The sequence below is a fragment of the Ursus americanus genome, chromosome X (genome assembly GCF_024610735.1).
Source record: "Ursus americanus isolate L20-20 chromosome X, mUrsAme1.1.p, whole genome shotgun sequence".
Lineage (NCBI taxonomy): Eukaryota > Metazoa > Chordata > Mammalia > Carnivora > Ursidae > Ursus > Ursus americanus.
In genome coordinates this window covers 64,367,564-64,392,726 of record NC_142164.1, presented here as the reverse complement: position 1 = coordinate 64,392,726, position 25,163 = coordinate 64,367,564, and the positions used below count along the sequence as shown (strand labels likewise).

General features: G+C 41.2%; 1 protein-coding gene across 1 annotated transcript; it reads left to right on the top strand.

Moving 5' to 3' along the window:
* Positions 1-16,588: 16,588 nt before the first annotated feature.
* CDX4 (caudal type homeobox 4) lies at positions 16,589-24,109 on the top strand. Its single transcript, XM_045788495.2, has 3 exons — positions 16,589-17,090; positions 22,614-22,759; positions 23,903-24,109. Exons 1-3 carry the CDS (start codon positions 16,589-16,591, stop codon positions 24,107-24,109), a joined length of 855 nt encoding a protein of 284 aa, XP_045644451.2.
* Positions 24,110-25,163: the final 1,054 nt, after the last annotated feature.

Below are 25,163 nucleotides of genomic sequence, written 5' to 3'. Positions count from 1 at the left end.
TCTCAAGGTTGTGAGATTGAGCCCGTTGATGGACTCCCTGCTCAGCGGGGAGTCTGTTTCTCCCTCTGCCCCTCCCCAACTTGTGCTCTCTGGCACGCTTGCAAATAAATAAATAAATAAATAAACAAATAAATAAATAAATAAAATCAAAAAGAAAGAAGAAAGAAAGAAAGAAAGAAAGAAAGAAAGAAAGAAAGAAAGAAAGAAAGAAAGACCTCTAGCTAGGCTAACTAAAGAATAAACAAAGAGAGCACAAGTTCTTAATATCAAGAACAAAAAAAAGGATGTAACTATAGATCCCATGGACATTAAAGGATAATAAAGAAATATTAAGAACAACTCAATGCCCACAAATTTGAAGAGAATAAATGGACCAATTCCTTGAAAGATACTATCTGCCAAAACTCACACAGGAAGAAATATGCATCCAAACAGGCCTATTTCTATTAAACAATTTAAAACAATAATTAATAATCTTCCAAAACAAGAAGCTGAGATGTGTTCACTGATGAATTCTACCAAACACTTAAAGAATAAATTGTACCGATTCTCTTCCATCTCTTTCAGAAGATAAAAACAGAAGGAATACTTCCTAATTCATTCTGTGAAGGCAGCATTACCCTAAAACCAACACCAAAGACATTACAAACAACTACAGATCAATATCTCTCATGAACATAGATGCAAAGATCTTCAATTGAATATTAGCAAATTGAATATAACTATGTATAGAAAGAATTATAAACCATGACTCAGTGGTATTTATTCCAGGTATGCAAGGCTGGTTCAATATTAGAAAATCAATTATTGTAATTCATTAGATCAATAGGCTAAAGGAGGAAAATCTTATGATTATATCAAAAGATGCAGAAAAGGAATTTGACAAAATCTAGCACCAATTGATGATAAAAACTCTCAGCAAACTAGGAATAGAGGAGAACAACTTCAAATTAATTTTTTAAAAAATTACATGATGTACTGTGTGGTGACTAACACAACATAATAAAAAAATTTTTAAAAATAGAAAATAAACAAGTTAATAAGCCAATAAAAAAACTACAAAATCCTACAACTGACATCATACTGAATGGTGAGAAACTAGAAACTTCCCCACTAAAATAAAAAATAAGGCATGGACATTCCTTTTCACCACTGGTTTTCAATATAGTACTATAAGCCTTAGCTAATGCAGTAAGACATGAAAAGGAAATAAAAGGTATAAAAGTTGGGAACAAAGAAATAAAAGATGTTTTTGGCAGATGGAATAATCTATGCAGAAAATCTGAAAGAATGATAATTTTATAATTTTGAAAACTGGAACTAATAAGCAATTGTAGCATGTTTGCAGGGTACAAGATTAATATACAAAAGTAAATCACTGTTGTATATGCCAGCAGTAAAAAAAAAAGAATTATAATTTTAAAAACTGGAACTAATAGTGTTATACACAACTAATGAATCATCGAGCCTTACATCGGAAACCGGGGATGTACTGTATGGTGACTAACATAATATAATAAAAAATCATTAAAAAAAACTGGAACTAATAAGCAATTGTAGCAAAGTTGCAGAGTACAAGATTAATATACAAAAGTAAATTACTGTTGTATGTGTCAACAGCAAACAAGTGGAATTTGGAATTTAAAAATGCATTACCATTTACATTATCATCCAAAAAATTTAAATACTGAGATATAACTCTAACATAATACAATATCTCTATGAGAACAACTATAGAACTCTGATGAAAGATATCAAAGAACTAAATAAATGGAGATGTATTCTATATTCATATATAGGAAGACTCAATATTGTCAAGAAGTCACTTCTCAACTTGATCTACAGATTGAATGCAATCCCAGTCAAAATTCCAGCAAGTTATTTTGTGGATATTGACTGATTCCAAAGTTAAAATGGAGTTTACACCCTGAATAGCCAGCACAATATTGAAGAAGATGAACAAAATTAGAGGACTGACACTACTGGACTTCAAAACTTATTATAAAACTACAGAAATCAGGACAGTGTGATCTTAGCGAAATAATAGATAAATAGCTTAATGGAAAACAGAATAGAGAGCCCAGAAGTAGACACACATAAATCTAATCAACTGATGTTTGATAAAGGAGAAAAGGGGATATAGGCATACCTTAGAGATATAGCAGGTTCAGTTACATACTACTGCAATAAGGTGAATATCACAATAAAGGGAGTCAAATGACTTTTTTGGTCTCCCAGTACATAAAATTATGTTTATGCTGTAGTTTGTTAAGTATGCAATAGCATTATGTCTGTCCCGAAGTGGACCGGTGCTGTTCCTCTCTGGGGAGGAGGGAGTCTTGCCATATGCTTCTGCCTTTTGCTGGACCCCTCCCAAGAAAGCGGTTGCTCTACCTGTAGTGGTTCACAATTTATGGCAACATAGAGCAGAAAGCTGGCACCTAGACTGGCTGTTTTCAGCTGGCTTTCCCACTCCTTTACCTGGGAACTCTGCCGCATTCAGGCAGCACCTATTCTTCTTGTAACTCTGAGGATCTTGAGACCACATTGCCACACCTAGGATTCCACCCCCCACCCTTCACCCCTGAGCACCTTTAAGCCAGGGATGTCTCCCACTGTAGCAGACTTCTTAAAGTTTCAATTTTGCACTCCACTGCTTATAATACTTTGCAGTAGCCTTCTTAAGCAGGTTCCCTCCCCTCCGCCATATCCTCAGTTATAGCACCCTGAATTCAAGTCTCTGAGCCTTCTACCTTCTAAATGGTGGTCGCTTTTCTACTTTGTAGACTTGCAGCATTTCTTTTCTCATATCTCTGATTGATTTCTCAGGTGTTCAGAATGATTTGAAAACTAAGTGTATTCAAGGGACCAGACAAACTTAAGGGTCACCTACTCCTTTGCCATCTTAACTCCTCCCACAACAGGAATTCTCATTCACTGCTGGTGGGAATACAAAATTGTACAGCCAATGTGGAAGACAGTTTGACAGTTTCTTTTGAAATTAAGTATACTTTTATCATATGATCCAGCAGTCACACTCCTAGGTATTTACCCAAATGAATTGAAAGCTTCTATCTACAAAAAAACCTTCATGCAAGTGTTTATAGCAGCTTTATTCATAATTGTCAAAAATTGGAAGCAACCAAGATGTCCTCCAGTAGGTGAATGGATAACTAAGCCATGTACATCTAGACAATGAAATATTATTCAGTACTAAAACAAAATGAGTTACCAAGCCATGAAAAGACACTGAGGAACATTAAATGCATATTAAACTGAAAGCAAAGGAAATCCATAAAGGCTACATACTATATGATTCCAACTATATGACATTCTGGAAAATGCAAAACTATGGAAACAATAAACATACTGGTAGTTGTCAGGGATTAGGGAAAGAGAGGGATAAATGGGCAGAAAATAGAAAATACTTAGGGCAGTGAAAGTATTCCATGATACTGCAGTGGTGGATATATGTCATTATACATTTGTCAAAACCCATAAAATGTACACCACTAAGAGTGAACCCTAATATAAACTATGGACTTCAGGGATAATGATGCACTGAAATAGGTTTATTGATTATAAAAAATGTACCACTGAAGTAGTGGTTATCAACAGAGGTGAAGGTTGTGGGTTTCTGGGGAGACAGAGATATATAAGAACTGTGTCTGTACTTTCAATTCTGCTGTGAACCTTAAACTGCTCTAAAACATAAATTTTATCAATGATATATATACATAATTGGTTATACATATAATTGTTATAATTGGTTATTTGAAGGATAATGAAGTTTGGGTGTTTAGGAGAGAATGAAAGTGCAGTGAAGAAACTTTCCAATGAGGAAACAAGCAAAAATAGTAAGATGAAATGATGTAAGAGGAATTTTGAGTGCGAGAGAACAAAGAAACTGGGCTAAAGCAAGATCAAAGTAAAAGCAAACCTTTTAGAGTGAAAATGTTCATTATAAAATCAAATGTCAGTCACTAATGTGACTCTGTTTTGACTTCAAAGCCAAACTGTTCTGAAACAATCCCTCATAGAGTTCCACTTAGATTTTTAAAAAGGCCATTCCATATTTCATCAACTTGTTCACCCACCTCAGTGCTTCCTGGCCCTCATAGCGGGCAAGTTATTTTTTCAGAGCTAATCTAAATTTCTGCCATTATGTTTATACAATTTTCCCTTTTATCCTGTGTTCAGTAAATATGGGCATAACAACTGGGCCATTATTCTCCAAGTTCAGATCTCTAAGCCTTGCATGAGCATTGTGGTCAGACTAGATAATGATTTACTGACTGCTTCTTTTTTTTTTTTTAATAATGATTTTTTATTATATTATGTTAGTCACCATACAGTACATCCCCGGTTTTCGATGTAAGGCTCGATGATTCATTAGTTGTGTATATCACCCAGTGCACCATGCAATATGTGCCCTCCTTACTACCCATCACCGGTCTATCCCATTCCCCCACCCCCCTCCCCTCTGTAGCCCTCAGTTTGTTTCTCATAGTCCATAGTCTCTCATGTTTCATTCCCCCTTCTGATTACCCCCCCTTTCTTTATCCCTTTCTTCCCCTACTGATCATTCTAGTTCTTATGTTCCATAGATGAGAGAAATCATATGATAGTTGTCTTTCTCTGCTTGACTTATTTCACTAAGCATTATCTCCTCCAGTGCCGTCCATGTTGTAGCAAATGTTGAGAACTCATTCTTTCTGATTGCTGAGTAATATTCCATTGTATATATGGACCACATCTTCTTAATCCAGTCATCTGTTGCAGGGCATCTCCGCTCCTTCCACGATTTAGCTATTGTGGACATTGCTGCTATGAACATTGGGGTGCATATGGCCCTTCTCTTCACTACGTCTGTATCTTTGGGGTAAACACCCAGTAGTGCAATGGCTGGATCATAGGGTAGCTCAATTTTTAACTTTTTAAGGGACCTCCACACGGTTTTCCAGAGTGGCTGTACCAACTTGCATTCCCACCAACAATGTAGGAGGGATCCCCTTTCTCCACATCCTCTCCAACAATTGTTGTTTCTTGCCTTGTCTATTTTTGCCATTCTAACTGGCGTAAGGTGGTATCTCAGTGTGGTTTTGATTTGGATTTCCTTGATGGCTAATGATTTTGAACATTTTTTCATGTGTCTGTTAGCCATTTGTATGTCTTCATTGGAAAAGTGTCTGTTCATATCTTCTGCCCATTTTTTGATTTGTTTATTTGTTTCTCGTGTATTGAGTTTGAGAAGTTCTTTGTAGATCTTGGATACCAGTCCTTTATCTGTAGTGTCATTTGCAAATATATTCTCCCATTCCGTGGGCTGCCTCTTAGTTTTTCTGACTGTTTCCTTGGATGTGCAGAAACTTTTAATCTTGATGAAGTCCCATAAATTCATTTTATCTTTTGTTTCTTTTGCCTTTGGGGATGTGTCATGAAAAAGGTTGCTTTGGCCGATGTCGTAGAGGTTGCTGCCTATGTTCTCCTCTAGAATTTTGATGGATTCCTGTCTCACATCGAGGTCTTTCATCCATTTGGAGTTTATTTTTGTGTATGGTGTGAGATAGTGGTCAAGTTTCATTCTTTTGCATGTAGCTGTCCAATTTTCCCAGCACCATTTATTGAAGAGACTGTCTTTTTCCCACCGGATGTTTTTTCCTGCTTTATCAAATATTAGTTGCCCAAAGAGCTGAGGGTCCATTTCTGGACTCTCTATTCTGTTCCATTGGTCTATGTGTCTGTTTTTGTGCCAGTACCATGCTGTCTTTGTGATCATAGCTTTGTAGTACAGCTCGAAATCCGGCATTGTGATGCCCCCAGCTTTGTTTTTCCTTTTCAACAGTTCCTTGGCGATTTGGGGCCTTTTCTGTTTCCACACAAATTTACGGACTGTTTGTTCCAGTTCTTTGAAAAATGTCCTCGGTATTTTGATCGGGATAGCATTGAAAGTGTAGATTGCTCTGGGTAGCATGGACATTTTAACTATGTTAATTCTTCCGATCCATGAGCATGGAATATCTTTCCATCTTTTTATGTCTTCCTCAATGTCTTTTAAGAGTGATTTATAGTTTCTAGAATAAAGGTCCTTTACGTCTCTGGTTAAGTTAATTCCAAGGTAACGTATGGTTTTTGGTGCTATTGTAAATGGGATGGATTCCCTGATTTCTCTTTCTTCGTTCTCGTTATTCGTGTACAGAAATGCAACTGATTTCTGAGCATTGATTTTGTATCCCGCCACGTTACTGAATTGCTCTATAACTTCTAATAGTTTGGGAGTGGCTTCTTTTGGGTTTTCCATATAGAGTATCATGTCGTCTGCGAAGAGAGACATTTTGACTTCTTCTTTGCCGATTTGAATACCTTTGATCCCTTTTTGTTGTCTGATTGCTGTTGCAAGGACTTCTAGTACTATGTTGAATAATAGTGGCGAGAGTGGGCATCCTTGTCGTGTTCCTGATCTTAGGGGAAAGGCTTCCAGCTTTTCCCCATTGAGAATAATATTTGCAGTAGGCTTTTCATAGATGGCTTTTATGAGATTGAGAAATGTACCTTCTATTCCTACACTCTGAAGGGTTTTAATCAGGAAAGGATGGGGTATTTTGTCAAATTCTTTTTTTGCATCGATTGAGAGGATCATATGGTTCTTGAGTCTTTTCTTGTTGATATGATGTATCACGCTGATTGATTTGCGAATATTGAACCACGCTTGCATCCCAGGTATGAATCCCACTTGATCGTGGTGGATAATCCTTTTAATGAACTGTTGGATTCTATTAGCAAGTATCTTGTTGAGGATTTTGGCGTCCATATTCATTAGGGAAATCGGTCTGTAATTCTCCTTTTTGAGGGGGTCTTTGCCTGGTTTGGGGATCAAGGTAATATTGGCCTCATAGAATGAGTTTGGTAGCTTTCCTTCTGTTTCTATTTTTTGAAATAGCTTTAGGAGAATAGGTATTATTTCTTCTTTGAATGTTTGGTAGAATTCCCCAGGAAAACCGTCCAGGCCTGGAGTTTTGTTATTTGGAAGGTTGTTTATCACTGACTCAATTTCTTCATAATTAATTGGCCTGTTTAAGAAATCAATTTCTTCCTTTTTTCAAACTTGGTAGTTTATAGGTTTCCAGGAAGGATTCCATCTCTTCCAGATTGCTTAGTTTATTGGCATATAGCTGTTGATAAAAATTTCTAATAATCCTTCCAATTTCAATGGTGTTCGTCGTGACCTCTCCTTTTTCATTCATAATTTTAATAATCTGGGTCCTTTCTCTTTTCTTTTGGATAAGTCTTGCCAGTGGTCTGTCAATTTTATTGATTCTCTCCAAGAACCAGCTTCTAGTCCTGTTGATCTGCTCTACTGTACTTCTGGTTTCTAAGTCATTGATTTCTGCTCTCATCTTGGTCAACTGCTTCCTCGCGAGTGGATTAGGCCTGTCCCTCTGTTGCTGTTCCAGCTTCTTGAGGTGAGAATATAAAAACTGCATTTTAGATTTTTCTATTCTTTTGAGTGAGGCTTGGATGGCTATGTATTTCCCCCTTAGGACTGCCTTTGCAGTATCCCATAGGTTTTGGACTGTTGTATTTTCATTCTCATTGGTCTCCATAAATTGTTTAATTTGATTTTTGATTTCCTGGTTTATCGAGTCATTCCTGAGCAGGATGGTTCTTAGTCTCCAAGTGTTTGAGTTTCTTCCAAATTTTTCCTTGTGGTTGAGTTCCAATTTCAGAGCGTTGTGGTCTGAGAATATGCAGGGGATAATTTCAATCTTTTGGCATCGGCTGAGACCTGTTTTGTGTCCCAGAACATGGTCTATTCTTGAAAATGTTCCATGGGCATTAGAATAGAATGAGTAGTCTTTGGTTCTGGGGTGTAGTGTTCTATATATATCTAAGAGGTCCAACTCGTCGAGTATGGCATTCAAAGCCTTTGATTCTTTGCTTAGTTTTTGCCAGGGTGTTCTGTCTATTTCTGAGAGTGGAGTGTTGAGGTCCCCTACTATTAATGTATTTTTATCTATATGTCTCTTTATTCTGGTTAAGAGTTGGCTTGTATATCTTGCTGCTCCCCTGTTGGGGGCATATATATTTATAATTGTCATATCCACTTGTTGAATACTTCCTTTAAGAATAATATAGTGCCCTTCTGCATCTCTAACTATAGTCTGTAGTTTAAAATCCAATTTATCTGATATGAGAATTGCTACCCCAGCTTTCTTTTGAGGTCCATTTGCGTGAAAGATGGTACTCCATCCCTTTACTCTCAGTCTGAATGCATCTTTGGGTTCGAAATGAGTCTCTTGTAGACAGCAAATGGATGGGTCATTTCTTTTTATCCAATCTGCAACCCTGTGGTGTTTAAAGCAAGAATTTAAACCATTAATGTTCAGGCTGAGTACTGAGAGATATGCTTTTAATTCTGCCATGTTGTCAGTAAAGTCTTTGTTTGTATTGGCTGTGACTTTCTGTATTGTATCACTCTTGGGGCCTTTTTACTTTTATAGAACCCCCCGTAATACCTCCTGTAGGGCTGGTTTCGTGGTTACGAAATTGGCTAGTGACTGTCGATTCTGAAATGTCTTTATTTCTCCATCAATTCTGAATGACAGCCTTGCTGGATAAAGGATCCTTGGCTGCATGTTTTTCTCTGAAAGAGCTTTAAAAATGCTCCCCCAACCCTTTCTCTCATTCCAGGTCTGTGTAGACAGGTCTGACGTAATTCTGATGCCTTTGCCTTGGTACGTGAGAAATTTCTTTGCCCTGGCCGCTTTCAATACTGTATCCTTGGATCTCATATTTGCGAATTGCACTATGACGTGACGTGGTGTAGGTCTGTCATGGTTGAGCTTGGGAGGGGTCCTTTCTGCCTCTTGGACACGAATTTTTGTTTCCCTTGCTAGATTAGGGAAGTTTTCAGCTACAATTTGTTCAAATATCTCTTCTAGGCCTCTGTTTTTCTCCACCCCCTCGGGGATGCCGATGATTCTAACATTGGATCGTTTTGTTGAGTCAGTAATCTCCCGTAGCCAACATTCGTGGGCGTGGATTTTTTTAAGACCATCTTCTATTTTTATTTTTTCCTCTATTAACCCATCCTCCAATTCACTAACCCTTTCCTCCGCTTCCGTGACCCTGGCCGTCAGAGCCTCTAGTTTTGCCTGCATTTGGCTCATAGAATTTTTAATTTCTGTCAAATTCGCTCTCATTTCCGCCCTTAGGGATTCTATATTCTCAGTAATATTTTCCTGAATACTTTTTTCAAGTCTACTCATTATCTTGACCATTGTTACTCTGAATTCCATTTCTGATAATTTGGTTACATCCATATCCGTTACTTCTGTGGCAGAGGCCACTGACTCACTGTCTTTTCTTTGCTGGGGGGGGGGGCTTCTCCTTCTTGTCATTCTGATGAAGAGAGGTTGCGGGGTTTCCAGAGCCCAAAATTATTGACTGGGTCCCAGGCCGTGCCCCTTGTTTTATAGGGATCTTAGAGATGTGGGCTTCTTCTTTAAAGATTTTATTTATTTACTTATCTGAGAGAGGGAGACATACAGTCAGCAAGAACGAAACAGAAGCAGGGGAGTGAGAGAGGAAGAAGCAGGCTCCCAGCGGAGGAGCCCGATGAGGGACTCCTTTCCGGAACGCCGGGATCACGCCCTAAGCCGGAGACAGGAGCTCAATGACGGCGCCACCCAGGCGCCTCCGGTTGTGGGCTTCTTGATTTTTCAGCCTGCCTTCTGTGTTCTGGGGGAGGGGCCTGCCGCGCCGATACTCAGGCAACCCTGTTTGGTTAGAGTCTCCGTGTCCCCTGCGAGGGAGGATGGGGATGGGCACTCTCTGAGCCGGTATTTCCAGGCTTTTGTTCTCTGGCGGCTTTCCCTGGCGGCCGGCTATGCCTCTTCTGAGGGTCAGAGCAGCAGAGGCTGCATTGTCGCAGAACAGAGGGATTGCGGCCCGTTCTCCACTGATGTTCTGGCCACTTTAACTCTATTACTGTTGGTGCTGCTCAACCCTGCAGCGTCCCGGGATGTGCGCCCCACACCCGGCGTCCCTGCCCTCACTTCCAGGGCCGGCACGTCTCTGTCCTTTGTGTTTCTAATGCCACCAGCCACCGGCCGCCCCGTCTCTGTCCTTTGTGTTTCTAATGCCGCCAGCCACCGGCCGCCCCGCAGGCTCCCGGGTCTCCCGGTCCCAGTCTATGCCCGGTGAGCACACCAGGATTCCGGAGTTTCGTGAGAAGCCTGGTGGCGCGCGCACCCGGTTCAGGGTCTCAGTCTGCTGTTTCGCGGGTGCCAACCGCGAGTCCGCCCGCTCCCCCGTGCAGGTGGCCCGCCAGCCGCCAGCCGCCCCGCGCGCGCTCCGGGAGTTCCCGGTCTCAGTCTGGATCCCGTGAGCACACCGGGATTCCGGTGTTCCGGGAGATGCCTGGTGGCGCGTTCACGGCTCACCGGTCTCAGTCCGCTCTCTCGCGGGTGCCCTCTGTGAGTCCGCTCGCTCCCCCGTGCAGGTGGGTGCCGCTTCCCGGCGCCCAAACACGGCGTCTCCCTCCCCCTTCCGTTTATCTTCCGATATCCGTGCACGGTTTACAGCTCCCCTCTTCGTACCTCAATACTCAGCGCTGGAGATGTTCATTTGTAGAGATCCAGATGCATCATCCTGCGTCTCAGGCTGATTCCGTGGTTATTTAGGCTGGTCTGGTACCTATCCAGCTCGACTCAGGGGACCGGCTGAAAAAGGGGTCCCCTACTCCTCCGCCATCTTAACTCCTCCCTACTGACTGCTTCTTACTGGGTATTTAACCTTGGGCTGGTTTCTAAACCTCACTGAGTCTCCATTCTTACCTCCATTCCCCCACTACCATAAAACAGGACTGATACCATCTACCCCTTTTGACTGTAGTGAGCCTAATGAGAATTCACATCAGAAAGGAAACCAGCACTGGTTCTGGCTTGGAGTATATGATCCGTGAACTGGGTTTCTGTTCTCTTTCCCAAAGCAGATTGCCAGGACTTTTATTTCTCTTTTTTCTTTCAGAGAATTAACCTCCCCTATCCTCTCAGACTCAGTCTGAATTCCCTTTAATTCCAGAGTATTGGGTTTGCAGTCTCTTCATTCTTGGTTGGCCTCTCTGCCTTCCTTCTCCCTCTCTCTTCTATAAAAGCCCTCCCTGACCCATACTTCCTAAGTTCGGAATCTTGGTATTAGGCACTGTCCCCTACTTGCCTCCTTACATACACCTTCTCTCTTCCAGAGTCAAGGATGCCCTTGGATGCCCAAGAAGCCTGTTTCTCTCTGTTGCAGTCTTCTGGCTTCCATCTCAGAGCCCTGGAGCTTCCTTATTCCTCTTGTTCTTCCCAACCCAGAACCAGGCAGCTAGTCCTGAGGGCAGGGTGGGTACAGAGCCCTGGCCTAACCCTAACCCTAAATTCATGTTCCCATGAAAGAACCTTAATCTTTCACCAAGATACACCATTGTCCTGCCCCCACTGTGATGCTTTGGGACAGGCCTGGAGCCTAGTGGTTCTCATTCTCCAGAGCGTCTGGCCCTGGAAGTACAAAAGCCTATCATAATGATAAATATGGATGGAAAGAACACAAGGCCCCTTCCCTGCCCAAGACTTGAGCACTGGTGTCACTAAGGCTCCAAAGAACTAAGCGAGGGAGATGGGGTTGGGTGAGTGGAGGGGAGCTATTTTTAAAGCCCAGAGAGCAAAGTTTGACTAGAGAGGCAATAGGCATAGATGTTTAAACTGCTCTGGGTCTTCTCCCCAATATCAGCACCTTCCATGCATAGATGTGGGCTAGAGTAGGCACAGTAGGTCCATGCCCTGTGGAAGTCCTAGCCACTCTGTGGATGGTAATAATAATGGCTGGTCATTGAGCACATGACTGGAGCACTGAATTCTCCCAACATCTGTATAAAGTGATTTCTATTGTCAGTCCTATTTTTCCTGTGAGAACCTCCCAGCATTAAGCCTACTAAAGAAAAGGCTTACCCAGATCCCCACAGTCCATCACAGGTGTACCATGCTGTTCACAAAGCAATTTCACATTCATTATCTCCCACAAGCCTTATAATTTACCTGGTCTGTGGGGATCAGCCCAGATCTAGGCAGTGGAAGGGGAATGTCTAACAGAGGCCCTATTTGACCAATGCCTCTCTAAGTCTCAGGAAAACTAAAAGATCACTCCCTAGAAGAACTAAATAACCCTGCATGGCCTGAGCCCTGATCTTCAGACTGTGGAGTTTGACTCCCGCTGCTGGCCACTCTAGTTTCTTCAGTGAGGCAGCCTCTCCAGTTAATCTTCAGGTAAAGAAAGAAATCAGCGGCACCTGGGTAGCTCAGTCAGTTAAGCATCTGCCTTCAGCTTAGGTCATGATCTGGGGGTCCTGGGATCTAGCCTTGCCTAGGGCTCCCTGCGGCAGTGGGGAGCCTGCTTCTCCCTCTCCCCGCACCTCACTCATGCTCTCTCTCATTACCTCTCTCTCTCTTTCAAATAAATAAATAAATAAAATCTTTAAAAAAATAAATCAAAATTTCCAGTCAAATAAACTAGACTGAACCTCCCTTTGACTCTCTACTTCCCCAATCCACTCCCACCTTCCTGGAAACAAACAAATCATAAAGTGAAGTAATCTGAAGTCAAGTTCTGCCAAGCACTTGGACAATGTTCTTACTGGCTTCTCTTCTAGACATCCCTGGAGCTGGGTCAAAATGATGATTTCCAGTTTATAGCTCCAAGGTCATTTATTGATTCAGCACACAAATATTTCCCAAGATCTTACCACCTGCATGACACTGCACTCTGGTAGGCTCAAACATGCTTCCTCATACCCCTTTAACGTGCTCAAATTCCAAAGGATTCAGATAGAACCCCAAATAATTCTAAGGTAGACAAGAATAGTATTAGTTAATGAAGGAGGGAAGTTGATAATGGAATTCAGGAAGAGTGCTTTCTTCACTATATGTTGGTTAATTGAACATAATAACAAAAAATGTTTTAATTAAGTTTTTATTATTTAAATTCCAGTTAGTTAACATACAGTATAATATTAGTTTTAGGTGTAAAATATAGTGATTCAACACTTCTGTGCATCACCTGGTGTTCATCACAGCAAGTGCCCTCCTTAATTCCCATCACCGATTTAACCCATCCCTCACCCACCTTCCCTCTAGTAACCCTCAGTTTGTTCTCTATAGTTGAGTTTCTTTCTTGGTTTGCCTCTCTCTTTTTCCTCCTTTGCTCATTTGTCTCATTTCTTAATCCACACATGAGTGAAATCATATGGCATTTGTCTCTGACTGACTTATTTCACTTAGCAGAATACTCTCTAGCTCCGTCCATGTCACTGCAAACGGCAAGATTTCATTCTCATTGGAAGAGTGCCTTTTGAGAGGAGCATCATCACATAAAGCTTTAGGGAGGAGGGGGCATTTGAGCTGAGCCTTGAAGAATAGGGAGAATTTGAACATTGTTTTAATAAAGAAAAACAGTATAGACAGAGGGAATTGCATAAGCAAAGATGCTTTTTAGTAGAAAGAGTATTGATCTGGGAGGCAACAGACCTGAGTTTGAACCTCATTTCTGTCATTTGCTTCCTTAAAGAACACCTTCCCCTCTCAGGCCCTCAGTTTTCTCATAGGTAAAATGATAATACTGGGTTAGTTAACTTTTAAACATCCTCCATGTGCTTCCATCCTGATGTAGTTTTTCAAATGTCAGGTAAACCAGTTTGCCTCAGTATAGAATAGGTGAAAGAGAATAATTCAGGGGTAATTGGGTCCATGATATGAGGAGTATTTATTAAATGCCAGGCCTGGGAGCCTGAGCAGAGAAAGAAAATAGAAGCCAAGCCCCAGGCCTAAGCTGGGTTGTACATTTAGTCTGACTCCAACTTAAATACATAACTATGCAGTTAGGGTGGCTTAGGATGGGAACCTAACTACACTACACACTAGTAGTTCATTTAAATAGTCATGGCACCTCTCTGAGCCTCAGTTTCTTCATCTCTAAAGTGGGAATAATACTAATAAATTAGGTCATGGAGCTGTTGTGAAAATTAAATGAGATTACATGTAAAAAGTGCCTTACAGGTATGTTACTTTCTCTGTCCCTGAGTCCCTTTTCCCCAGTGCTAGGCTTTAATTAGTCTCTGCTGACCAATTACTTCTGTTCCTTCTCCTCCTCCTTCTCCAGAGCAGGCTTTGAAATATATTCAGAATCTAACCACTTTCCTCCATCCTCAGTGCCATTCACCTGAATTATTGCAATAGCCTTTTAATTAATCAACCCACTTACAGTCTATTCCTAATCCAACTGCTAGAGTGAGCCCTTCAAAACTTAAATCATGTCACTCCTCTGCTCAAAACCCTACAATGTCTTCATACCTCACTTAGAACAAAAACTAGAATCTTTACAATGACATACTCCCCCTTAGCTTTTGGACCCCATCTATTCTTTAGCCACACAGTTTTGTTTTGTTTACTGTTTCTCCAATAGAAGACAGACATTCAAAAAAAAAAAAAGACAGACATTCTTTCATTTTCTTTTCACATGCTCCCTCTGTCTGGATCTTCTCCTTATAGCTCATACCAGTACCTCTTCTATATTTTATCTAAATGTCATTTCAAGGTGAGGTCTTCCCAAGCCACCACATTTAAAATTGCAATACCACCCTCTCCAGCATTCTGTATCCTCCTTCCTGCTTTTTTTTTCTTCACAGCATTGATCATTACCATCTGACAAAGCATAAAATGTAATTACTTATTTGTGTCTCTTCCCACTAGGATATAAGCTTAATAAGGTCAGGGGTTTTGTCTGTTCACTATTGATGTCTCAATGCATAGAACAGCACCTAGCATTCAATAAATATTTGTTTAGTGAATTAATGAATACAGTGGTTGCATACTGTGTACCATGCACTAAGTTAAGCAATTTGCATATATTATCTCAGTAAATCCTGCCTTGTAATGTAGACACTGTTAGGATCTCTATTTTACATGGGAGAAATCTCTGAAACTCCCAGAGGTGAAGTGATATTCCCAAAGCCAAAGAGACATCAGTTAATAGCCGTGTCAGTTTGGATTGGTCTTTATAGAGGAGCACATTCCCTGAGTAGGAGCACAGCTTAGATTAAAGGTTGTGGTAGGTTTGGGGAGGGGGGTGGGAAGGCAAGGGGTTGGGAAAGAACACTGGGATACAGATTGGTTTTGTGGTCAGAAGGTTATCTTGTTTCTTGAACCAAAATCTTGTGTTCATTTGGCATCTACTGGTAAGTCAATGTCTTTTTCAATAATTGGAGCTTTACAAAGGAAATTTCCTCAAGTGTGAAAGAAATCTGGAAGCTGTGGCTGTCCTGGATTTGAGACTGCAGGAATTTGACCCCTTGGGGCACTGGCTTTGAGGCAGAAGTCATACCTGATAGAAAGACACCTGAGACTAGTGAACTGACATTAAAATACTGTCATTACTCACATGGTTCTTCTCCCTTTCCTTCTTTTTTTCATAACCTACCCTCTTCATCTTTCTTTAATTTGTGCATATTTGTAAAACATCCAATTAATCCAGCCTGCCGTCCCCTGGAAAGTAACTTTAAGAAGGCAGAGCAAAAATGTTTCTCTCTTCTGAGAAACAAACTGAGGGCTTCAGAGGGGAGGGGGGTGGGGGAATGGGATAGGCTGGTGATGGGTAGTAAGGAGGGCACGTATTGCATGGTGCACCGGGTGTTATGCGCAACTAATGAATCATCGAACTTTACATCAAAAACCAGGGGTGTACTGTATAGTGACTAACATAATATAATAAAAAATATTATTTAAAAAATGTTTCTCTCTTGTTCACTGCTGTATCCCCAGTGCCTACAGCAGTGCTTAGCACTCAGTAGACACAAAATGTATACTTGTGAAATGAATCTGTTCTTAGAAACAAAGCCCTCTGCCTGGGGGAGGGAGCAAGGCGGAGAAGGGAAAACTCTTTTCAGTGGTATCCTGGGCCAGTTCCAGTGGAGTACCCCTGCAGGGGAATGTAGGCAGAGGGGATACCACAGAGGCAGGCTGGGCTGAGCAAGGGAAGTTCAGCAGAAAGAGGAGGCCCCAGGGTAAGGACGGAATCCCAAAGAGCAGGACTTGGCCCCGCTTCTGCCTGTCTTCATCTCACTCTGGAGGGAACTGGTCAGAAACCCCCGGAGGAACTCCTGCCTCCAAAAGCACGAACTAGTGCTATGGGGACCAGATGGACAAAAGTGAGAAAGATGAGACAGAAAGGCCTGGGAGCTCTGGGAGAGGGAGCGCAGAGTGAACAAGTCCCTGTGAAAGTGAAATGGCCCTTCATTTGAATGCAAATGCTATGTAAAAGCCTGAAGCCCCTTGACGTCAGCCTAGCCATTGGTGGCCCATCTATACCGGGTTACCAGTCACCTGGAAACCTGACGGGTAGAAAACGCGAATGGAGTAGTCTGAGAGGCACAGGAGGGCGTGCAGCACAGCTACCGACTGATCTATTGATTCCCTGCTGCTTCTTAAAGTCGGGCTGGGGCCTTACAAGAACTTCAGAATGGCTTAGGGAGCTCCTTCCTCATACCCAAGCCACTATGTACAGCAGCTGCCTTTTGGAAAAAGAAGCAGGCATGTACCTGGGCACTCTCAGGAGCCCCGCGGGAGGCGGCACCGCTGGGACTGGCGGCCCTGGGAGTGGTGGGAGTCCCCTGCCAGCCTCCAACTTCACAGCGGCCCCTGCCTACGCGCACTACATGGGGTATCCCCATGTGCCCAGCATGGAGCCTCACGGGCCGTCGCTGGGGGTCTGGGGTTCACCCTATAGTCCCCCTCGAGAAGACTGGAATATATACCCCGGGCCATCCAGTACAATGAGCACGGTCTCCATGAACGACATGACCTCGAGCCCTTCCGCTTTTGGCTGTCAGGAATACAGCAACTTGGGCCCTGCGGGCGGGGGAAGCAGCAGTGGCAGCCTGCCAGCCCCAGCCAGCGGGTCACTGTTCCCCATAGATGCCGACGCCGTGGATGCCAGTTCTCCCAACAGAAGCAGCCACAGCCCTTATGCGTGGATGCGCAAGACCGTACAAGTGACCGGTGAGTAATCGATCCCAATGCCCTCACACTTTTCCTTCCTTGGCTTCTACTTCTGTTGGTCTGGGTGCCTCCTACTTCTCAGGCTTCTCCAGGGACAGTTTAGCTGAGGACTACTGCGTGGCTGAGTGCCCAGGATCCCCTCCCATTAGTGACCTCCCTTGTATGTGCCTCTGCTCAAAGCCGGAAGAGTGCAGTGCCTGGAACCAAACTGACGCTAGGAGTGTTTTTCATCATTTCCTGATGTGTCCAGGGAGCAAGCTGGTGGACAATGGACACACCGAGCCACAAGGATCAGGGTCCAACTCTGTAGATGCCCAGATGGGAAAACAGATGCACAGGAAAGATCAGTGGGCAAATGAGGCAAGAGGATAGCCAGGGTCCCAGTGCTGTCACTGCTACTTGCCATTTCCATTTAAAACCCTTCCCCTTCTGGTCAGGTCTGCTCCCCTCAAAAGCTGGTGATACTCAACTTTGGTTTCATGGTGTTTGGCTAGCAATGGACCCTCCAGTTAAGCCACGAAAGCCCCAGTGGCAAAATGGCCTTGTCATCCTGGCCTCTCAAGGAAGCTGCAGCTTCCTTCACCCAAGTTGGCAGAGGCAAGCTGGACTCAAACCCATTGCCTTCTTCCAACGTCCTTTCTGCCAATGGAGGTGTTGAGTCAGGTGAGAAGGCAACAGCACACTGCTGGGACATAATAAGCTACTCGACTCAGACATCCCTGGGCATGCAGGAATATCGGCCCCAGCACTAATAGGTGGTTAGAGACTTCATAACTGTCCAGAAAGTCTTCTGGAGACATAGGGGCTGGATGCAGGTCTGTAATGGAGTGCAGGAAGGCCCAGACATTCCAGCCTAATGCTTACCCACGCTGGCACCAACAAGCCAGTGGGTGGCTGCTGGGAGCCCAGGGCAGGGGAAATGGGCACTCTGCTTTAATCTTGGATGGGGGGAGGTGGGGAGATGTTTGTATTCAACTGTAGTTGTTCTTTTTATCACATTTTTATTACTCCAACCTATCGCTCCCTGTCATTAGAAAAAAATGGTAAAATCTGACTCTATCATTCTTTCCCTCTGAGGAGGAAATGAATTTCAATAGCATTTGTCCATAATGATTGTATTTTTGTTCACAGTTCTGGACTTTTTCTTCCCTTCAAAAAGCAAAGGCAGGAGAGCGGGAAGGGACCAACTTTTACCATTAGGAGGACTCTTAGCCAGAAGGAGGCAGTTCTGGTTGATTGGGACATTACTAGGGTAGCAATCCCAAATTAAGAGTAGAGCTTAAACACTTGGTTTAAAGTGTTTGGAAGAAAATCTTCATTTTTAAAAATATGGGTAAGTCAGTTGGCGAAGTAGAATAAAAAATGAGGTTAAGGTGGGGCACTCCTGGGGCTGTTATTACATCTCATCTTAGGGTTGTGATTAACGTCCATTTACTGAGCCCTAAGATCAGCAAAAGACATAAAAGTCAAAAAAATAGCTGCTCCCAGTTCACGATTATGTTTTGAAACACTTTAGAAGAGGAAAGTCATTAGTATATTTGGAAGAGAGAACAATGGGGGAGAGGAAGGACAAAAGAAATGATTTTGAGTCTTGAATTTTTGTTTATGAGAGAAAGTATGACAGGTTTCTCTGCTTAAAAGTCTTCCATTTGCATTTGCTTTTATGAGCTTGGGTTTCCTTCTTGGGTAATGCTGGTGCCAGGAGAAGTTTAGAAAGGGACTCCTTAGTTTGTGATATCTTCATCACAAACTTTTAAACCTGGCTGTATAATGCTACCTTCACAAGGTTTTCTCTCCAAATTCTATTAAGAAATTTAAAATTGAATTATTTTGGAACCCCTCCGACTCCTGGCAGCTTATCTTGTAGATGAGGCTTTATTAGAGTCAATCTTTGTTTCATTTTAATTTAAAATTATCTTTTTGCTATATGCTTGTAGCCTGAGGTGCAGATTTAGCAGCAGTTCAAGAATATAATGAGAAGAGGGAACCCTCTCCCCAGAAAAATGCACAAAAGTATACATACTTGTACCCACACGCATGTGCGTGTACACACACATGCCCACACATACACATACACACATCATTTTAAAAATAATTTTGGGAGATGCATGGATCCACTGAAGTCCTTCTACGGATCTCAGGTTATGAATTACACACAAAAAAATTAAGCTGATCACCTCAGTGGACCACTCTGAACCCAAATGCACCCATTTGTATGCTTAGTACACAGTGTTAAACAAATATTTGTTAAATGAATGAATGAGTCAGATCCTCCTAAATTTTCTACTTCAGTCTGTAGTAGTGTCAGACAACATTTGGCTTATGGCTGAGAAGATAATTAGATGAACTGTGAAATGGAAGTAACCCCTCTCTGATTAAGGTAATCAAATAAAAGTCTTCCTATGATTGAAGACTATTTTAAGTAACCTTAAGCTAAAGGAAGAAACATAAACATATTAGGGAATAATCAGAAACATTTCATACTGACTATTATCACATTTGATTTTCTAAGGAAAGGGCACTGACATAGTAAATGCCTGTCCCCTAGGTGATTTGATTAAAAAGAAAGATATTTTTATTTACACTTTGTTCTCTAAGGGGTCTGGTCCAATACATATCTCATTTTAAAGATTACACAAAGAGGAACCTACAGAAAGGTTCTGTGAAAAGTTTAGTATTTTTGTATTTTAAACATTGTCAGTGCACTGCAGCTAGGAATTATTTTTTCATCTTTTCTATTACCCAAAGTTGTGTCTTGGATGAGTTTCGGCAAGGTGATAATCTAAGAAGAGCTGGAGAAAGGCTTTTTTGTTAGGAGTGGGAAAGGGGGAGAGAAGGAAGCAACTGAGTAATTCTGATTAAGCCACTGGACAAAACACTGAGGAAGTCATACTTAAAAGGTTTTACTCATTTAAGACACTTCAGAAAATAAGTTGCTTAATAATTCTTGAAGTTTATCATTGTGCTCCTTGGTTTTGGCCATTTCATTGGACAATTTTTAAATGAATTGGTATGCAATTTTTGACTAAAAGCAGCAAAGGATTATCTTAAGATAGAAAGTCATTAAGATGGGGTCAATTGCACTGTATTCCCTATAGAAGGAAACTGGTTCTCATCCTCTTTGCTTTGATTTGGTATGATTATGTGGATGTTATGCTCTAGTAGAAGATGTCCAAATCCCATTCAGTCCCATTTCATCACTTAAGGAGCAGAAGCAATGAGACAGAAGAAAGAAGAGAGTTCAGGAGGAGGGACACAGGAGGAATTCATTTCTCTTTGCAAAATGTGCAGTCAATATTTCCCCTGAGCTACATCTTCTTGAGGTTTGAGGTCTTGTCTGTCAGATTGAGGCAACAGACTCTCTTTAACACTTCACATGGCTTTGATATGCAGCCTGGCTCTTCCTCATCCCTCCTTTCTTCAGGGGTTATATTGCCGGAAAGGGTGAGGATTTTCATGGCAAATAAAGAGGCCTGGTCTTGACTTTATTGTCCTTAGAAGAAACTGCAAGAGGGGAATTTATGACCAATGGGGGTGGGGAAGGACTGCAACCTTCCAGAGTTCTTGAAGTCTGGTTATATTTACTGATTATCAAAGAGTAGAAAGCACAGACATGCTATAAGTTGAATTTTAACTTCTGCCTCAAGTGAGAATTTAAATACTCAGCTACTTTGGGATTAGAAAGTGTTTTAGGAAACATCTCTTCAAAAATATTTTTTGATCCTAAGATATGAGGTTCTGGAGAAAAAAACCTCAGAGTTTTCATTGTGATCTCAAATATACATTCTGCCTTTGTAACTAACCAAATGCCAGACCCTTGGTTTCCTGGATTTCTGTTTGGATTTTAAAAGCCAGCTCAAAGTTTGGGTCTTCCAGGTAGGTTAACTGACTAGGGCTCATCATTTTCAATTTTCAGGGAGACAAGTTTTGTTTAGTTCATTAGTCCATGAGTTATTCAGCCATTAAGTTTAATACTAAAACATATCTCTCATCCAGAATTTATTTCTACATTCGTGTCCCTTTTTTTCTTTCCTGAAGATGAAAGCGTGTCTGACATTTGTTTAGGGCTTGTAAATTCCAAACCAACTGGCTGGTGTTCCTGAATGTAAAGGGTTCAGGATGGGATCTGATGCTATGTAGCTCCTTTGTTAGGCCTGTGCTGCATCTTAACACCTCAATGGGGTTTAGAGAACCACTTTAAAGAAAACTTTGTCCTACAGATCGCTCCCCAAAACCTCACATCAAAAACAACCAGGGAAGATCAGAAGCAGTTTGCCAAATGCCATAGAGAAAAGGAGGAAGATCCTGGAGGGAGTTAGAAAAATGGAAAAGAAAGGGAAGCTTCCTAATCACCTTTGGAAAATTTGAAAGGAAGAATAAAACTATTTGAGGAAGGGCATGAGAAATTAGTTAAATGCTGTAACACAAAGCAAATGTTTGTATATCCTTTCAAAGAATACTAGAATACTCATTTTATTCTGCTTAAGTCAACACCTCCTCCTTCCCCCATTGATCAGCCACTTGGGAATAAAAGTTGATTTAAGACCCTCACACACACAAAATTTTTTTCTAGTAAGATAATAGGGGCTATCGTAAAACAGAATCTAAGTGACAATAAATGTTTTCTTTTTAAATTATTATCCAAACAAAATTCTCTCTAGAATATATAAGTAACTAGAATGTATGTAACTAATAATGTCAGGATCACAGAATAGTTTGCCACACTTGGGCCATTCTTATGCTTCATAGCATATTTAAACTGGGAATAACATTTAGCATACTGGACTGGGAATCAGAGGTATGTGTTTGGGTCCCGGCACTTCAGCTCACTAGCACACAACCAGTTATTTACCTACACTGAGCCTCAGGTTTCTTATTGGCAAAATGGGGATTAGACATATCCTGCATAGGGGCGCTTGGGTGGCTCAGTTGGTTAAGCAACTGCCTTTGGCTCAGGTCATGATCCCAGGGTCTTAGGATCGAGCCCCATGTCGGGCTCCCTGCCCAGTGGGAAGCCTGCTTCTCCCTCTCCCACTCCCTCGTTTGTGCTCTCTCTCTCTGTCAAACAAATAAATAAAATCTTTTAAAAAAGATATATTCTGCATAATTCAAAAGTGTAGGTGAGAGGTTCAATAGGAGATGGTATGAATGAACTGCATAAAATATAAAGGAAAGTGTATGTATGCTATACGTTGCTACTACTGCCAGTGCTGTTCCTATATGTTAGTGGGAAGGGAAGGGAATGAAAATTATGGATTAAGTGTTTGCTTTAAAAAAATAAAATGCTTTGGTGTAAGTAGGTCAGTGGTGGTGTGATAGGTTTTATATAGATATAGATATAGCCACAGATGACAAAGAATTTAATGGAAAAGTGGAAATATAGTATATTTGGTTCAAAAAATATACTCGTTACATATTTGAAAGTAATAGATAAGGATGGGAGCAGTAGTTGTGATTCCTTCAACCAAAACAATCTCCAAAGAAGTAAAATATGAGTAAATATATTGCTTTCTCCCCTAACAGGGAAAACCAGGACAAAAGAAAAGTATCGTGTGGTTTACACAGATCATCAAAGATTGGAGCTAGAGAAGGAATTCCACTGCAATAGATATATCACCATTCGGAGAAAATCAGAACTGGCAGTCAACCTGGGCCTTTCTGAAAGACAGGTACACTGGAAGTACAACCAACATGTCTTAAACAGTTATTTCAATAGGCTGAGGTTTGGGGGAAGTCTGTAAGCAAGAGTGGAAGCAAAACAGAAGACCAAGACATTTTCCAAGCTCTTTTAAAGCCCACATTCTTCCTACTGGAAGTTTAGTCTCATTGGTCAGTGGGTTTATTAATAATTGAATGTGCCGGGCAATATGCAGATGGAGAAGCAAAGGGTTGGGACATAGGAGGTGAAGAATTACGTAGAATTAGTCAGTCAAGTCAAAACCTTGATTGACTCCCCAAGTAGTCACAACCAATGTATGAAGTGGCAATTTGGCAATCATGGCAATTATCTGGTTCACATCAGTCAAACTATAATAGTAACTGAACACCAGTGCTGCTACCTGAACCAAGTTTTTCTATTATTCAGGGTAGGAAATTTAATTTTCTATGGTCTGATAATTCTACGATGCCTGCCTCAAATTTAAAAAACTGAAGGTACTCAATGAAGCATGATAAGGATCAATTGTTTCCATTTACCTAAACTTTGACATTACACAACTATGTTATGCTTTTTCACTTAAGTCTAGAAGTAATCCTGGAATCATAGAATGGTAGAATTAGAAAGTCCATTAGTGTGTTACCTTTCCCAAGCAGCTTGTATTTCATTCAGGTATGAAGGCACACTGGTATCACAGCAAGAGATATAGTATTTCATTACCCTTGTTCACCTCGTTCTATGTTTCATTAAACTTATTATTAGGAAGTAACTTTTAATGACAGATCGTAATCACCTTTGTTATTTATCCTTTTTATCACCACACCTCAGCATCGGCTGCTCTCTCACTCATTTCTACCTGTGCAACCGAGGTGGTGGATAAGGTATAATATAAAGAGCACTGCATTTAGAATCAGTAGCCCTGGATTTGACCTCAAAATTTCATCTCATGCAAGATACTTTCCTTCTCTCAGTCTCAGCTTTTTTTTTTTTAACCTGTTAAACAGGTATACTTCACAAGGTCATTGGGAGGTTCAAATGAAGTGATACATGTGATAGGGCTTTGTAAATGCTAAAATCCCTGTACAATATCAGTAATGACTGTGAAAACTGCATTTGGTATGATGCCCCACTAAATCAAAAGCATTTTTTGTTTCAGGTGAAAATCTGGTTTCAGAATCGCAGAGCCAAGGAGAGAAAAATGATCAAAAAGAAAATCTCCCAGTTTGAGAACAGTGGAGGCTCAGTACAAAGTGATTCTGGCTCCATCAGCCCTGGGGAACTACCTAACACTTTTTTCACCACTTCATCTGCTGTTCATAGATTTCAGCCTATTGAGATACAGCAGGTCATAGTCTCTGAATGAAAGAAAAGGCAAAGAGAAATGGAAAGTCCCCCATCCTTTAGCATTGTCTTCTTGGTCTCTAAGATATATCAGCAGGGGAATTAGGACAGGATGTAATTTCTCATAAGGCAGTATTCAGAACAAGTGGATGTGCTACGGTTGAAGATAATTGAGAGATCACTTACTGTTAGAAACCATCCTCAGAAAACTCCTGTCATGTGCTATGCTATGTGGCAGTCACTTAGGAACTTGGTGGTGAGCTATATAATTAAAAGCTACAATCACAGGCCTTTGCAACTCTATTCACAATTTCAGAAACTTACTTGTGAGCAAATTGTAAAAAACAGTTCAGGAAGGAGGCATATTTGTGTATGTGTACTTGTGTTTGTTATTTGATGCTGGGTGTGTTCTTTTATGCTGTCTTGGTGGGGGGGGAGGTAAGCAGAAGTTTACCCATCTGTAGCTACCTTTGCAAGTGATTAATTCAAAAGCTAATAGCATTTTTGTAACAAGACAAATTTTTAAAAATCAGCAGGAGATGATTCTGAATCCATTATCACTGATTAATAAAAATAATAAATAGAAAGACTATTTTTGTTCACCAATCAATCATTTTCTGGCATCAATTACCTCATCTCAGAACTTCCAACCTATAGTGTTGATTTCAAATCTTGCCAAAATAATGAAGTCAGACTAGAACAATACAGCCCAGCTTGGTTGAGTCATTAAAAAGGCAGCTCTCCAACACACAGAACAAACTCTAATCCCCTTTTGTTTTTTCACTCTACTTAGTGGCAGTCAGCGTTAACATAAGCACAAGGACAGTGTGCAGGTCTAGAGCGTCTCCTTGCTATCACCATACACCTGCTCAATTTTACTTACATTATGTCATGTCAATCCAGTGTGGCCCAAGGAGATGCAGTTTGCAGGTTCCAAACACACAGCTTGGGTTGTAGTGAGTAGAGTTGCTTGGAGTTTTTGGTGTTGGTCCAGTACACTATTTGCATGTCAAAGTGGCCAAAGGCCGGACTTTGAATCATTTTAAATTGAGAGGGCTTAAAAGAAAGTTTTATTA

Bases quoted from the DNA above. Each gene is read 5' to 3' on its own strand.
- CDX4 (XM_045788495.2), top strand. From the start codon at position 16,589: ATGTACAGCAGCTGCCTTTTGGAAAAAGAAGCAGGCATGTACCTGGGC. The intron at 17,091-22,613 runs GTGAGTAATCGA...CTCCCCTAACAG, and splicing joins CAAGACCGTACAAGTGACCG to GGAAAACCAGGACAAAAGAA. The intron at 22,760-23,902 runs GTACACTGGAAG...TTTTTGTTTCAG, and splicing joins TGGGCCTTTCTGAAAGACAG to GTGAAAATCTGGTTTCAGAA.